We start from the raw sequence: 16,002 nt of genomic DNA, 5'->3' as shown, positions 1-16,002 counted from the left end.
GAGTTCCATCCTTTACAAGCTTCCTCTGGCAGTATTCACGCGTCCACTGACATGCTGCTCTGTCTACAGGGGTGAGTAGAAGATCCACTTCTATTTTTTTTTACAAAAACTGTCCACCTCTCCAATCGATTTGATTCCCTCGCTGTCGCTGCTAAAGTTTCGATCCGAATAAAGAGAAATCTGGGGAACACCGTGTGAGTTTGGGACGGGGTCTGCACTCGAGCCCAAGTCGTTGTCTAAAGGGCAAAACAGTTTAATTTCCTGCGATTATGCAGAATTAATTAACTCTTAAAATGGGAAAGGAGCCTTTGTAAAAACTCAGGGTTTTGTGTTTGACTCTTTATTACAATAGACAGCAAATGAGACCGAGAGGTTTAATTAGACTGCGTGAGAGTTTTACTTAGACTGCGTGAGAGAGGTTTAATTAGACTGAGTGAGAGAGGTTTAATTAGACTGGGTGAGAGAGAGGTTTAATTAGACTGGGTGAGAGAGAGGTTTAATTAGACTGGGTGAGAGAGTTTTACTTAGACTGGGTGAGAGAGAGGTTTAATTAGACTGGGTGAGAGAGTTTTAACCTGACCTGTCTTTGGTTTTTTTCATATACAAATAACTTGTATCCACCCTGGGGTTAAGTGTGTGTCTAATAAAGGTAAGCGACAGACACTGTTTGAAAAAAAACACAGGCTTTAAACAAAAACTCCAAACTAAGTTACGTTCAAAGTGAGAATTCAAATGAGTACATTTAAATTTGTTTTTGTATTACGAAATGAAATAAAGCCCAGTGTTGTAGAGCCGGAGCAGCAAAGACTTGTCCCATGTCGAACGAATCCAGACGTGGTTAGTTTGGGCTGTTCGGGGCACTGGCTGTGGTTCTCGGGGCTCTGGGGAATTATTGTCTCTCTCAGTTTCTGGTGGGTGCTTTTCAATGTAGCAGAATGTTGGGCTCCAAGCGAATAACTATTTGACTACTTGGCTGGAGATGTCCTGTTGCCTGGGTTGCTGCCACCTAGCTGTACTCACTATCGGTACAAATAGACTGGGCGTCAAAAACAACCCGGGGGGAGAGCGTGTGGAGGGTTGTTTTTACACATCCTTCCCGCCGCTGCCCCTCCTCGCCCTGCTTTGAAACCTTAATTTATGTCTGAGTTTCTCAGGTTGCTGTCATAACCTGAGACCCGTCAGGGAAATGAGTCATGAACCTTCACAGCTGGGTTCCGGGAAAGCTGCATGAGTGTGCGGAAGGTTCCATTACCTGTAAATTGGGGTAGCTGGAGGGAGCTAAGAGTCAACATGTTGCAAACCGTTGTCACAGTTCAGGAATGCCGTTTCACTTATTCCTACTTGCGAGATAATCTAAGCAGCCTTGAGTATGCCATGTGCTATTACGAAAATAAATTGTGATGTTTCTTTGTCTGAGCTGAAAGGGAATTGGCAGGAAATGAGCATTCGCCTCCCAGGCTGGTGTCTGCTGCATTAAAGCAACCCCCAATGTCTCACATGGATGCACGGCCAATCTATGTTGTACATGTAACCAGCTTCAAACTGCTGTTTGACAACAATGGGTCAAAACTGGACACTGGAGGTGCGCTGAATATCCTCAGCCCCCCTCTCCCCCAAAGGTAATTTTTTAAAAATCCTTAATAAAAACAGAATGCTGCAAATACCCTGGCAGTAACCGTGGGGACAGAAACAGAATTAATGTTTCAGGTCAATGACCTGGTACTAGAAATGGGTGGCATGGTGACACAGTGGTTAACACTGCTGCCTCACAGCGCCAGGGACCCGGGTTCGATTCCGGCCTCGGGTGACTGTCTGTGTCGAGTCTGCACATCCTCCCCATGTCTGCGTGGGTTTCCTCCCACACTCCAAAGATGTGCAGATTAGGTGGATTGGCCATGCTAAATTGCCCCTTTAGTGTCCCCAAGGTGTGTAGGTTGGGTGGATTAGCCAAGGGAAATGTGTGGGGTTACGGGGATAGGGTGGGGGGAGATAGCCTGGGTCAGAGAGTTGGTACAGTCTCGATGGGCCGAATGGTCTCCTTCTGCACTTTAGGGATTCTATGATGGAGAAGTTAAGAGATTAAACCATTTTGGAGAGGGGGAGGGGACAGTGAGGGGGGGAGGGAAAGTCTGTGATACGATGGAAGGCAAGGTGTGACTGACAAAAGCAGTGATGATGTGAGGACAAGAGGGAGATGGTGATGAGACAAGTAAAGAAATAAAAGTTCCTTTTCGAGGAGGGATGAATGAAAAAAAGCGAAATCGTCACCCGCCAGGAGGCTGCCATCCAAAAAACAAGAACAAACCGGGAACAGAGTTTATGATTTGAGGGAGTTGGACTCAGCGTTGAATCTGGAAGATGGATAAATGCTGAATTGTTCATTAAGCTTAAATTAAGCTTCATTAGAGACGTTTATGAGAGATCAGAGCACAAGAGGAACAGACAGGTGACTGCGAGCTCATGGTCACACTTGTGGGCTGAATAGCGATAAGTGAAGCCAGTGGTGTAGTGGTATTGTCAGTGAACTAGTAATCCAGAAACCCAGGGTAATGCTCTGGAGGCCTGGGTTCGAATCTCACCACGGCAGATGGTGAAATTTGAATTGAATAAAAATCTGGAATTAAAAGTCTTAATGATGACTGTGAAACTATCATCGATGGTTGTAAAAATCCCTCTGGTTCTCTAAGGACCATTAGAGGGAAAGAAATCTGCCCTCTGGTCTGGCCTACCTGCAACTCCAGACCCACAGCAATACTCTCCAGCAAGCCACTCACAAGGGCAGCTAGAGATGGGCAATAAATGCGATGCTTGCTTCCCATCAACGAGTTTAGAAAAAAATGAACACCAGAATGGTCTGGTCGGGCAGAATGGCCTGTTTCTGTGCCCAATATCCTGTGTAAACCTCTCTTCAGAAATGGAGACAGGGGAGGTGAGGAAGGGAAGGGATGAATCCAGTGAATGTGAGAGTTGGATGGAAGTGGGAAGCAGCGTTGGTGAGATTTTCCAGGTCGGTGCTGGTGCAGGAACTGCCACTGATCCAGCCATCAACATGCTGGAAAAGGAATAGGGCGGGAACAAATAATCTTCCACGTGACCCACACAAAGACAGGAATAGCTTGGACCCTTGCGGGGCTTACCCATGGCAACACCTTTTATTTGGAGGAAGTGAGTGGAGTTCAAGGAGAAATATAAACAGCAAATACTGGTAAACCCTTTGCAGGTCTGACACCATCTGTGGAGAGAGAGAGAGAGAGGCAGAGTTAACATTTTGGGTCATTAGAATGCTTTTTTTTGCTTCTTTGCTTACCACCCGCTTTTAGCTTGCACCATCATCAGTCTTGTCATTTAAACTTTCCTTCCCTCCACCCTATCACGCAGCTTACATTTTTTTATTCTTTCACCACCCACCGCATTCCCATTCTCCCATCGCCACCACCCCCCCCCCCCCCCGCTCATTGCTGTTCTTTCCCTGTCTGTGTGCTTGCTGCTGAACCTGTTATGTCTTTAATTTATTCCAGTTTAGATGAAAGGTCATCAGTGACGTGATCTCTCAGTTTCTCTCTGCCCACTTGCTGCTCGCTGACTCGCTTTTCCTTTCATTTCAGATTTCCAGAATACTTTGGTGTTCAAAAAAAAACCTCCCCCCTTCTAATCTCATTGCGATCTCCCCCAAGCCTCTCCCTCTGCCTTATCTGGTCACGATTACATCACTCTTTGTGGGAGCTTGCTGTGCACTAAATAGTTGCCCTGTTTCCCACAACACACTAGTGACCTCGCTTCACAAAGTGATTCATTGGTTGGGAGGCCCTTTGGACAACATGTGGGCAGTGAAAGGTGCTATATAAATGCAAGTCTTTCTTTACACCTCTCTCCGGCTTCTCTCCCCATCCTTCCAAAGTTTCTGCAGTTAAAGGGAATATAACTCACAACCACTGTTTAGGGTTAAAAGGTAAATACTTTTAAAAACAATGTTTGGTTCCCATTCAAACGCAGTGGAGATAAGGAACTTGGCACAAATTCTTGCAATGCAATGTTCCCCTCCAGTTAACATGGTACAGACCCACTGACGGAGAAACTTTACACAAACAAAGTGCTGACTTAGTTTTTGGACTAATTTGTGCATTGGTACAGAGAGTGTTAATTAAATCTGCGACAGAAGGTGCTCCGTATACAAGGACCCACAAGTATATTGGAGCAACTGTACGCTTAGTGTAATCTTCCCCTAATGTTACTTATGTAACATGCATAAAAATTGGAAAGCAGAAGTTGGTTATTGTGCTGGCTGACTACGACAGGCCCTGACTCGGGGCTAGGTGACCAGGGAAGATATAGGCTGTAAGCGGGTTGCTTCCTCGCAACGATCAAGATAAAAATCCAGAAGCTTGTCACCCCTAAGCTGCTCTCACACCAGTAAAGGCCACTCGGCTGCACACCTATCTGGAAAATATTGAATGATCCTATGGGGGCAGAGGAGGGATAAAAGAAAGATAAAAAATGCTACACAAATTGTTGGGAAGAGGGTTGTGAATGTTGCTGCAAATAGAGGCGCTCCAAAGATTTTTAACTTACACTCCGGACAAACATTTCAAATGGGCATCTGTCCTGATGAGTGCAGGTTAAAGGCCCATCGAATCTGCTCCACCATTCAATCGTGGCTGATATTTTTCTCATCCCCATTCTCCTGCCTTTTCCCCATAACCCCTGATCCCCTGATTAATCAAGAACCGATCTCTCTCTGTCGAGTCAAATGGGCCAAATGGCGGCCTCCTGCGCTGTAGGATTCTATGATTCTCTCCTTCTCCTCTATGTACTCTATGAATGGTATGTTTTGTCTGTATAACATGCAGGAAACAATACTTTTCACTATTCCAAAGCGTGTGACAATAATAAATCAAATCGAGGGGAGAGGACTAGCCACTGAGTCATGGCTGACATTGTGTTATATCTGCTGTGTGTTGTTCCTCTGGGAGCTATTGTGTTATCTCTTGGCACTCTGTAACTCAGTGCTCAGTGTTAATGTCTAATAAGTCAGTGCAAGGCTCACTCTCAATTTCGTTCCACTTGCCAGAGAGCCACGATTGGATGTTTATTTAGGTAAAGATTGAGCAATCCAATCATCCCTTGAATTGAAACGAGGCGTCATTTGAAAATAAACAGGTTTTATTCTTCCACACGCGTGTGAACAGCAGCCACTGATCAACATGGTGGTATGAATGGTGTTGTTAGGAATGAGCCTTGTTAACAATCCTGAAGCTGCCAATCACTCCCTCAGAATCTTTCCAAACCGGTTTTAATACCTGCAAGAATGTGCAGCCGATAAACCACTGGCGTGGGTTTGAGTGTTGGCATCGAACATTCCAACAATACAACAAGCCAAACAAGCTTGGCTATTTTACTGCAATCGCCTGGCTCCCGCTGCCTCCCAAAGGCTGAACACAGAACGTCCACAGCTTTGAACCCAAAGTGGTTTCCTGAGTTTGATGGAAGCAATTGAAAGACTAAATCCAAAAAGGTTCTGCTCCAGTGATTGATGGGGTGGGAATAGTGGGATGACAAAAGACCATTCGGCCCATCCAAACAGCCCATTAACTCTCCTGTCGTCTCCTTGATGGTGGCACAGTGGTTAGCACTGCTGCCTCACAGCGCCAGGGACCAGGTTCAATTCCTGGCTTGGGTCACTGTCTGTGCGGAGTCTGCACGTTCTCCCCGTGTCTGCGTGGGTTTCCTCCGGGTGCTCCGGTTTCCTCCCACAGTCCGAAAGACGTGCTGGTTGGGTGCATTGGCCATCCTAAATTCTCCCTCAGCTTACCTGAATAGGTGACTAGGGGATTTTCAGAGTAATTTCATTGCAGTGTTAATGCAAGACTACTTGTGACACTAATAAATAAACTGTGCAGTAACTCTCCCCTTCACCCTGTCATAAAGAAACTCGCACCTTTCCTGGCCAGGTACATACCAATGGGATCGGCAATCAGTGACGCATTTCAAGTGTCTTGCCTGATTGGCTATTTTACACATTGTGGGCTGTGAACTGGTGGCGAGATTGAGAAACCAACGTTTTAAGTCTAATTGTGTTTTGTAATCCGATCAGGAATGAATGGAATCTTTCCACACACAAATATTATTTGGGAATTCTGAACCTTCTCCTGAGTTTTAATTCCTCCTCTTGGCCAGTCTGATGGTGTTGACTCTGACAGGTTGAATCTTGGGCACACACTATCTTGTGGCATGGTCTTTGGAAAACATTATTTATGAAATAAATAATTGCTGAGTTTTATCTAATAAATAAACTTAAAACTATCTCAAAGCAGGAGAGAGAGGCAGTGAATTGGAGGAATTTAGGGAAGGAATTCCAGAGCTCAGAGCCCTGGCGGCTGAAGGCAAAGCGATTGAAAAGTCACCGATGTTCCAAAGGCCAGAGTTCGAGGAGCTGGGAAGGTTGTGGGACTGGAGGAGATTACAGGCATAGAGAGAGGCAAGGCAATGGAGGGACTTGCAGAAGCTGAGAATTTTAAAATCAAAATGTTGCTTAACTGGTTAAAAGTTGGAATAATTTCTGGAATCCAACCACCTGTTTGATGACTCATATTACACACTGGCTTCCTTTCCCAGCTACACAAGTGGAGATTTTCCAATTAATGATAGAATCATAGAGTCCCTACAGTGCAGAAGGAGGCCATTCAGCCCATCGAGCCTGCCCTGACGACAATCCCACCCAGGCCCTATCCCTGCAACCCCTCGCATTTACCCTGCTAAACCCCCTGACACTCTGGCCATGCTAAATTGACCCTATCCACCTAACCCGCACATCTTTGGAGTGTGGGAGGAAACCGGAGCATCTGGAGGAAACCCACGCAAACACGGGGAGAATGTGCAAACTCCACACAGACAGTGACCCAAGGCCGGAATCGAACCCAGGTCCCTGGTGCTGTGATGTAGTAATGCTAACCACTGTGCCACCATGCCAACCCATGTTTCATTGCCATTGATAATCCATTTTATTTTGAATGGATTCAGGCCAGTGGAAAATCTGGGTTATGGTTTTAGATTCATGTTGGTTTAATGGGTGCACGTGGGTGGTCTTGTGGTGCAATGGGTAGCCTCCCTGTCTCTAACCCTAAGGGGAGGCAGTGGCTTGGTGCTTTGTCACTGGACAGCTAGGTGTCACAGGGCAGCAAGGTGGCACAGTGGTTAGCATTGCTGCCTCACAGCGCCAGGGACCCGGGTTCGATTCCCGGCTTGGATCACTCTGTGTGGAGTTTACACGTTCTCCCCGTGTCTGTGCAGGTTTCCTCCGGGTGCTCCGGTTTCCTCCCACAGTCCAAAGATGTGCAGTTTAACTGGATTAGCCATGCTAAATTGCCCTTTAGTGTCCAAAGATGTGTAGGTTAGGTGGATTGGAGGGGGTTTGTGTGTGTGTGGTCCACATTAAAGTGCTCTGTCAGAGAGTCGGTGCAGACTTGATGGGCCGAATGGCCTCCTTCTGTACTTGTCATTCTATGAATTACAGACTGATAACTCATCTGGGCCTTTCTCTAATGTCCCTTATCTGGTCTGGCTTACATGTGGCTCCAGATTCTTAAATAAACTATGGACAAGGGCAATTAGGGATATATATCACCCCAGGCAAAGCTAGCACCCTCATGAGTTTGTTCAATAACTAGTTTGCAGTTGCTTGCTATTGAAGCCCTGCATTCACTACCTATGGCAGCATTCATCCCTCCCTCTTCCCCCGTGGCTCCACTTGCTTTTGTTGGTTAAAAAACCAGCCTCCCATCCATTGACTCTGTCTACACTTCCCGCTGCCTCGGCAAAGCAGCCAGCATAATCAAGGACCCCACGCACCCCGGACATTCTCTCTTCCTCCTTCTTCAATCGGGAAAAAGAAACAGAAGCCTGAGGTCACGGACCAACCGACTCAAGAACAGCTTCTTCCCTGCTGCTGTCAGACTTTTGAATGGACTTACCTTGCAATAAGTTGGTCTTTCTCTACACCCTAGCTATGTCTGTAACACTACATTCTGCACTCTCTCCTTTCCTTCTCTCTGAACGGTATGCTTTGTCTGTATAGCGCGCAAGAAACAATACTTTTCACTGTATGTTACTACATGTGACAATAATAAATCAAATCAAAAAGCAATTATTTTTTTCTTCTAGTGCAGGTTGGCTCAATTTTGTGTCGGATGGGGAGGTACTTCTCCTGTTAATTATCCTTTCCAGAAATGAATGAATGATGACAAAGCTTTGACAAAGGGTCATTTGGACTCGAAACATCAGCTCTTTTCTCTCCTTAAAGATGCTGCCAGACCTGCTGAGATTTTCCAGCACTTTCTCTTTTGGTTTTAGATTCCAGCATCTGCAGTAATTTGCTTTTATGATGGAAAGGAAATTGCTGTTTGTGTTCCAACAAACATCCTCTTCCCTGTGTTTATGAGAGTCACGCTACGCTGGGGCAAAGGTTAGGTAGTCAATGACGCCCACAGATCCCATGAGAGATTAGAAACATATTGTGAAACTCAGACCATATCCTCAGTGATTGCCTCGTCATTCTCCAGCCCCTACATCTGGCAGCTCCATTGGAAAGAAATGCGTTCAGGCGCAATCACTGTTGTAAACTAGGAAACACAGCTGCCAATGTGCACACAGCAAGATCCCACTAACACCGTGAAGCGGCACGGTGGCACAGTGGTCAGCACTGCTGCCTCACAGCGCCAGTGACCCGGGTTCAATTCCCGACTTTGGGTCACTGTCTGTGTGGAGTCTGCACATCCCCCCCATGTCTGCATGGGTTTCCTCCGGGTGCTCTGGTTTCCTCCCACAGTCCAAAGATCCATGGAATCCCGACAGTGCAGAAGGAGGCCATTCGGCCCATCGAGTCTGCACTAACAACAATCCCATCCAGGCCCCATCCACATAACCCCACATATTTACTGCGCTAATCCCTCCAACCTACGCTCCCAGGACACTGAGGGGCAATTTAGCATGGCCAATCGACCTAACTCCCATGCTCCAAAGATGTGGGGGAAAGCACCTAACCCCCACATCTTTGGAGTGTGGGAGTTAGGTCGATTGGCCATGCTAAATTGACCCTAGTGTCGGGGGATTAGCAGGTCAATATGTGGGGTTACAGGGATAGGGCCTGGGTGGGATTGTGGTCGATGCAGACTCGATGGGCTGAATGGCCTCCTTCTGCACTGTAGGATCCTATGAACAGAATTGTGATGGTGACCAGTTAACCTGCTTTAGCCGTTATTTCAGAGATTTCCCAATGTGGGCTCTTCCACCTCCACCCGAGAGGTCAGGCGGGACTTGGCTTAATGACGGGGATTTTTCCAGACCCCCTCATGGCGGAACTCTGCGGTCGAGTCGGCAGCCCAGCCAAAAGTCCATCGACTTTCGTCGGGACTGGACGATCCCAGCGGCAGGCGGGGCTGGAAAACCCTGATCATGTCTCGGCTGAAAGACGATGCCTTTGACAGTGCGGCACTCCCTCCACGCCGCACTCACTGTCAGCTGGGGTGGTACGCTCACAACTCCTCTGGTGCCACCGACTGGGGCCACATTGACACTGAGATTGGCTGAAAATATTGGGGTGGGAAGGAAAATCTGGCGGACCGTTTCTGTTGACCTGGGGGTGGGAATTTCCAGTCTCGGCGTCAGCGCAGCTGGAAAACCCTGCCCATTATGTACTCACATCAATAAATGTTGGCCTTTTGACCAGTCACACAAATTGAGTTGAAAAAACATCCTGTGTCTTGTCTGGCAAGGCAGCCGTTCCGTTATCTAAGATGTGGAAGAGCCAGTTGGTGAATGGAATGGCATTGTTCAGCGAATTTTTATACAGTTGTGAAAAGCTACAAAGAAGCTTTCTCGAAAACATGTGATGAATGGGGAAAAGAAGGGAATCCTCCATGCGTAAAACTGAAATAGAATTGTAGCGAATATATATCTTCAACTGCGGAAACTCGATAGAATGCTTCATTTTTAATCATTGCAAAAAATGTTTCTAGATCTGGAGTGCAGTTTAAACTGCGTATAAATGTACTTTAAAACAGTTACCACTGTACAAGAGCAAAGAATTACGCTTTTATAAAGCCTTTATAAATCAAAGGTTAGGCCCCATCTGAAGTACTGTGTCCAGTTCTGGGCACCACCCTTTCACATGGATGTCAAGGCCTTGGCGAGGGGGCAGGAGAGATTTATTAGCATGATACCAGTGAAGGAGGAATTGAATTATTTAGAGACTGGAGAGGCTCGGTTGGGTTCTCCTTAGTACTGACCAGTTTAAGAGAGATTTCAAAATAATTATTTCCCGGGATGTTGGTGTCACTGGCCAGGCCAGCATTTATTGTCCATCCTTAACTGTCCCTTGAGAGGGTGGTGGTGAGCTGCCTTAGAATCATAGGATCCTACAGTGCAGAAGGAGGCCATTCGGCCCTTCGAGTCTGCACCGACTACGATCCCACCCAGGCCCCATCCCCACAACCCCCTGAATTTAACCTAGCTAGTCCCCCTGATACTAAGGGGCAACTTAGCATGGCCAATCCACCAAACCCGCACATCTTTGGACTGTGGGAGGAAACTGGAGCACCCGGAGGAAACCCACGCAGACACGAGGAGAATGTGCAAACTCCACACAGACAGTGACCCAAGTCGGGAATCGAACCCAGGGTCCAGGCGCTGTGAGGCAGCAGTGCTAACCACTGTGCCCCCCCCCCCCGCCCCGCCCCCTTCTTGAGCCGCTGCAGTCACTGTGGCGTAGGTACCTCCACAGTGCTGTTAGGGAGGGAGTTCCAAGATTTTAACCCAGTGACAGTGAAGGAACGGCGATATATTTCCAAGTCAGGGCGGTGAGTGGCTTGGAGGGGAACCTGCAGGTGGTGGTGTTCCCATGTGGCTGCAGGCCTTATCTTTCTAAGTGGTAGTGGCCGTGGGTTTGGAAGGTGCTGTCAAAGGAGCCTTGAGTTGCTGCAGTGCATCTTGGGTGCGGTACGTACTGCTGCTACTGAGTGCCGGTGGTGGAGGGAGTGGACATTGAAGGTGGTGGATTGGGTAACAATCAAGTGGGGCTGCTTTGTCCTGGATGGTGATGAGCTTCTTGAGTCTTGTTGGAGCTGTTGGGGAGAATTCCATCACACTCCTGACTTGTGCCTTGTAGATAATGGACAGACTTTTGGACATCAGGAGATGAGTTATTCTTTGCAGACCTCCCAATCTCTGACCTTCTCTTGTAGCCATTGCAGTGTTAATGTAAGCCGAATTTGACACTAATAAACTATGGCTGGAGCTGGGATCTGCAGCCTCAAGCTGCCCTGTAGTAAAATTGCAAAACCAGCTAGGGAGGCCTTGTGGCGCGGTGGATAACACCCATACCACTGGCCCGGAGGTTCTGGGTTTTAGTCCGATACCAGGACTGGCTGCTCACGGAAGGAATGTTCACATTGCAGTTCAAGGGGCTGATGATATAAACCCTTAAAAAAGAAAACCTTTTTCAACTGTTTGCTCAGCCTCAAGGATAGGAGACGGGTACTTTGTGCGGACGGGGTGGGTAAAACCTGTTTCACTGTCTTCGCTACGGCAACTCGGGTCGATATTGTGGGGAGTTAAGTGAGTTGCTTTGTGGCTTCTTGTATTAACGAGGAATGTTCTCCTTTCCTCCCTGTTGCTAGACCTCTACCCACTCAGCAAGGAGCAGCAAACATCCCTCTGACCCGGGCGGCAGCTGACGTAATCCTGATAACGGAAACGCGGGAAAACCGAGCTGGGAGGAACGGGTCCCTGATGACTTTTCAGGAGGAGAATTCTGCACTCGTGCCGGTGAATCAGCAAAACCAGGAAGCTGCTGAGAAGAGAGACCCTGAGGCGGATATGCAGTGTATCACTACCACACTCCGGCAACTGGACCTATCAGGTCAGAGCATTCACCAAAGCCTTTCCTCCTGTATTTACCCCATGCCCTTTTGAAAGTTATTGCTCCAGTTATTTGGGTGGCACGGCAGTTAGCACTGCTGCCTCACAACGCCAGGGACCCGGGTTCAATTCCAGCCTTGGGTCACTGACTGGGTGCAGCTTGGACATTCTCCCCGTGTCTGCGTGGGTTTCCTCCCACAGTCCAAAGATGTGCGGGTTGGGTTGATTGGCCATGGTGAATTGCCCCTTTAGTGTCAGCGGGAATTAGCAGGATAAATACATGGGGTGACAGGGATAGGGCCTGGGTGGGATTGTTGTCAGTGCAAGCTTGATGGGCCGAATGGTCTCCTTCTGCACCGAAGGAGATCTGCTTCCTTCGAACTCTCAGGCAGTGGGTCCCAGATTATAACAAGATGGATTTTCCTCATCTTCCCTCTTTTGGCCGATTATCATCAATGTTTGCTCCCCGTTCTGCCAATTCAGTTTCTTCGGGGTGAAATTTACCATTCCACCTGCCACGGGAATTGGAGTGAGTGAGGGGCGGACCATGCAAAGGTCCGTTGACCTTGGGTGGGATTTTCCAGTTTCGGGGGCGAGCGTGGCTGGAAAATCCCGCCCTGTGTGTCCGCTCTGTTATAATCCTTCACAGTTTTGAATGTCTCTGTTAAATTTCGCCTGAACCTTCTCCCCTCTAAGAGGGGCAGCCCTGGCATATCTGGTTTCTCCACGAAACTGACTTTCCTGCCATCATTTTCCAGTAACTTTTCTCTCCCAGGCCTTGACCCGCTCCTTAAAGTGCGATGCCGACTCTGAGCTTTAAAGAAATCATAGAAACCCTTCTGTGCAGAAGGAGGCCATTCGGCCCATCGAGACTGCACCGACCACAATCCCACCCAGACCCTATCCCCACTTAGTTACCCTGCAAATCCCTCTAACCTGTCACACCCCGGGACACTAAGAGTTAATTTAGCATGTCCAATCAACCTAACACTCACGTCTTTGGACTGTGGGAGGAAACCGGAGCACCCGGAGGAAACCCACGCAGACACGGGGAGAATGTGCAAATTCCGCACAGACAGTGACCCAAGCCGGGAATCGAACCTGGGTCCCTGGCGCTGTGAGGCAGCAGTGCTAACCACTGTGCCACCATGCCGCCCATTTGCTGGTAAGCAAACAGGTTGAAGAAATGTTGGTGACGGTGAGGGTGATGGGCTGTGGGCAGACTAACTAAACTCTGTGGGCTGAGCTTGATCCTTCAAGCCCTCTCAGATCTGGGCAAGTACTGAGTGGAGTTGTCTGTCGTCCTAAACTGGGATAGCACCACACACACCCTCCTCTGTGTCATCCCCCCCCCCCCCCCCCCACCCCCACCCCACCACCACCCCCCATCCCGCACAGTGCCATGAATCTCTAATATCTTTCAGGTTCTGCTTCCTTACATTGCGCTCGCTGAACTCAGAGACCCATCACGTTGTGTTTATTCATGTTTGAATACAGCTTTTCCAGGGTCTACACAAGCAGGTTGGCATTAGGGGGCTGTCCGGGGCAGTGGGAGGGAGGGTCTCCGGGGCAGTGGGGGGGGGGGGTCTTCAGGGCAGTGGGGAGGGTCTCTGGGGCAGTGGGATTTCAGGGCCCCTGAGAATGCTGCCCAGTAGGCAGCAGTGGGACCAGAATTCTTATCTCCCAGTGTTTGCTTGCATTCCATTTTAATGTGTACAAGACCAGTTGGGACCGGTTCTAATTCCCAGTTTTTTACTGGGTTTTTTCCCTTCTGGGTGGACAGGACGCTGAGGGGAATTGGGATGAAGCCCAGATGAGGGAAACTGATTGGCCGGTTAGATACAGTCTTTGCATCGAGGCTGATGAGTAAACTTGCTTTGGGGGGAGGTGATTGAAGTCGATTTGCCTTCTGTTGGATAGCACGGACCAGCCGAGCCGAATGGTCTATTTCTGTGCAGTAAGCTGCCAACTGCCCCTCCAAATAAACTCCTCCTGTGGGGGTTTGCAGGGCCATTGTCTGTTGGTAAAAGCCTGGTATAAACGTAAGCAGTTATTGTGTACAATGGCGGAGAGACCGACTGACTGAACTTGCTAACAGTGTCTAAAGGCGAGGTTTGATTGTTTTCTCTTGAACTTTAGGATGGTACTGGGGCTCCCTGACAGCCAGTGAAGCCAAGCAGCAACTCAACAAGATGCCGGAGGGTACTTTCCTCATTCGGGATAGCTCGCATCCCTGCTACCTGCTGACCCTCTCCGTGAAGACCAACCGGGGCCCCACTAACGTCCGCATCGAGTACAGCAACGGCAAGTTCTGCCTGGACTCTTACTACCTGGCGAAGCCCAGGATCCTGGCGTTCAGCGAAGTTCTGAGCCTCATCCAGCATTACGTCTGCTCGTGCATCGTGGACCGGTACGACAAAGTGGCGGACACGGCGGGCCTGCCGCCCAAGGACACTGCCATCCACCTGAAACTTATTAAGCCTCTTCACCGAAGGGACTCCTTCCCCTCGCTTCAGCACTTGTGCCGATTAACTATTAACCGGGTAACGCACCAAGTGGACAAGCTGCCTTTGCCAAAACGTGTCCAGGATTATTTAGAAGAGTACCCTTTCCTCCTCTGAGATGGGGTGTTTTTTATTTTTCCTGTCCGAGGGGGCGAGGCGGGAGGGGTTTCTTAGAGACGGCTGCGCAGTTTAGCGGGGGGTTTCTCTTGGCTGAGCGATGGTCGCTCTGCGGAGCTTCCCAACGTGTTGAGATGGGGCACGGGCAACACCGCACATTTATGTTTGAACGCACGTGTTCTGCACAGTTGGATAGACTTGTTGCTTCATTGCGCGGGAGCAGCTTCTGTGGACATTTTGACAAACTAAAATGTGAACAAAATACATAACTAAAGCAGCAGACTGGATGTTTCCCACTGAGTAACCACCACGTGACACAGATCTGCAAAAAAACAAACTCTACAGCCTTTGTATTATTGAATGCACTTTGAATATTTTTAGAATGAATTGTGTTTTTTTTAAGAAAAAGACCAAAAGTATAAAGTATTTTCTAATAAAGTATTATAAATCGCATTGAAAATTTCACTACGAGAGAAGTGTTCACTGTATAAGTAAGCATCTGAGTGATTTACGCTGTAGAGGAGGGGGATGGGATTGTTTTTTTTAATTTGTGTCACAAGTAGGCTTACATTAACACTGCAATGAAGTTACTGTGAAATTCCCCTAGTCGCCACACTCCGGCGCCTGTTCGGGTACACTGAGGGAGAATTTAGCACGGCCAATTCACCTAACCAGCACGTCTTTCTGACTGTGGGAGGAAACCGGAGCACCCGGAGGAAACCCACGCAGACACAGGGAAAACGTGCGAACTCCGCACAGTCACCCAAGGCCAGGAATTGAAGCCGGGTCCCTGGCGCTGTGAGGCAGCGGTGCTAACCACTGTGCTATCGTGCCGCCCCAATCTGATCGGCCATAGTCCTGTTGAATGGCAGAGCAGGCTTGAGGGGTCGAATGACCTACTGATGAATGAGTGGATGCTTTCAAGAGGGTTTCCCTGTTCAACAATCCATAGACGATGGGCTGGGAGAAGGATTAGGGTTGTTCTATTTTTAAAAAATTTTTTATTCATTCGTGGGACATGCGCTGGTTGGCCAGCATTTATTGCCCATCCCTAGTTGCCCGAGCGCAATTGAGAGTCCACCATACGGCTGTGACGCTGAAGTCACATGTAGGCCAGACCAAGTAAGGATGGCAGATTTCCTTCCTGAAAGGGGCATCAGTGAGTTTTTCCGACAATCGACAATGGTTTCATGGTCGTCAGTAGATGCTTAATTCCAGAATTTAAAAAAAAATTCAAATTCCACCATCTGCCGTGGCAGGATTTGAACTCCACTCCCCAGAACATTGGCTGAGTTTTATCATAGAAACCCTACAGTGCAGAAGGAGGCCATTCGGCCCATCGAGTCTGCACCGACCACAATCCCACCCAGGCCCTACCCCCACACATTTTACCCGCTAATCCCTCTAACCCAAGCATCCCAGGGGCAATTTTTTTAACCTGGCCAATCAACCTAACTCGCACATCTTTGGA

General features: G+C 48.4%; 1 protein-coding gene across 2 annotated transcripts; it reads left to right on the top strand.

The window, feature by feature from the left end:
- Positions 1-6: 6 nt before the first annotated feature.
- LOC144491726 (cytokine-inducible SH2-containing protein-like) lies at positions 7-14,995 on the top strand. Of its 2 annotated transcripts, none has more exons than XM_078209956.1 (3): positions 7-71; positions 11,670-11,911; positions 14,050-14,995. In XM_078209956.1, the coding sequence occupies exons 1-3, from the start codon at positions 52-54 to the stop codon at positions 14,529-14,531; spliced, it is 744 nt and encodes a 247-aa protein (XP_078066082.1). In that variant the 5' UTR covers positions 7-51; the 3' UTR covers positions 14,532-14,995. The 2 variants fall into 2 exon arrangements, with proteins under 2 accessions (XP_078066082.1, XP_078066083.1); XM_078209957.1 differs by lacking the exon at positions 7-71 and adding an exon at positions 3,619-3,949.
- Positions 14,996-16,002: the final 1,007 nt, after the last annotated feature.

The sequence above is a fragment of the Mustelus asterias genome, chromosome 3, assembly GCF_964213995.1.
Source record: "Mustelus asterias chromosome 3, sMusAst1.hap1.1, whole genome shotgun sequence".
NCBI lineage: Eukaryota > Metazoa > Chordata > Chondrichthyes > Carcharhiniformes > Triakidae > Mustelus > Mustelus asterias.
This window is presented reverse-complemented; position numbering and strand designations above follow the sequence as displayed.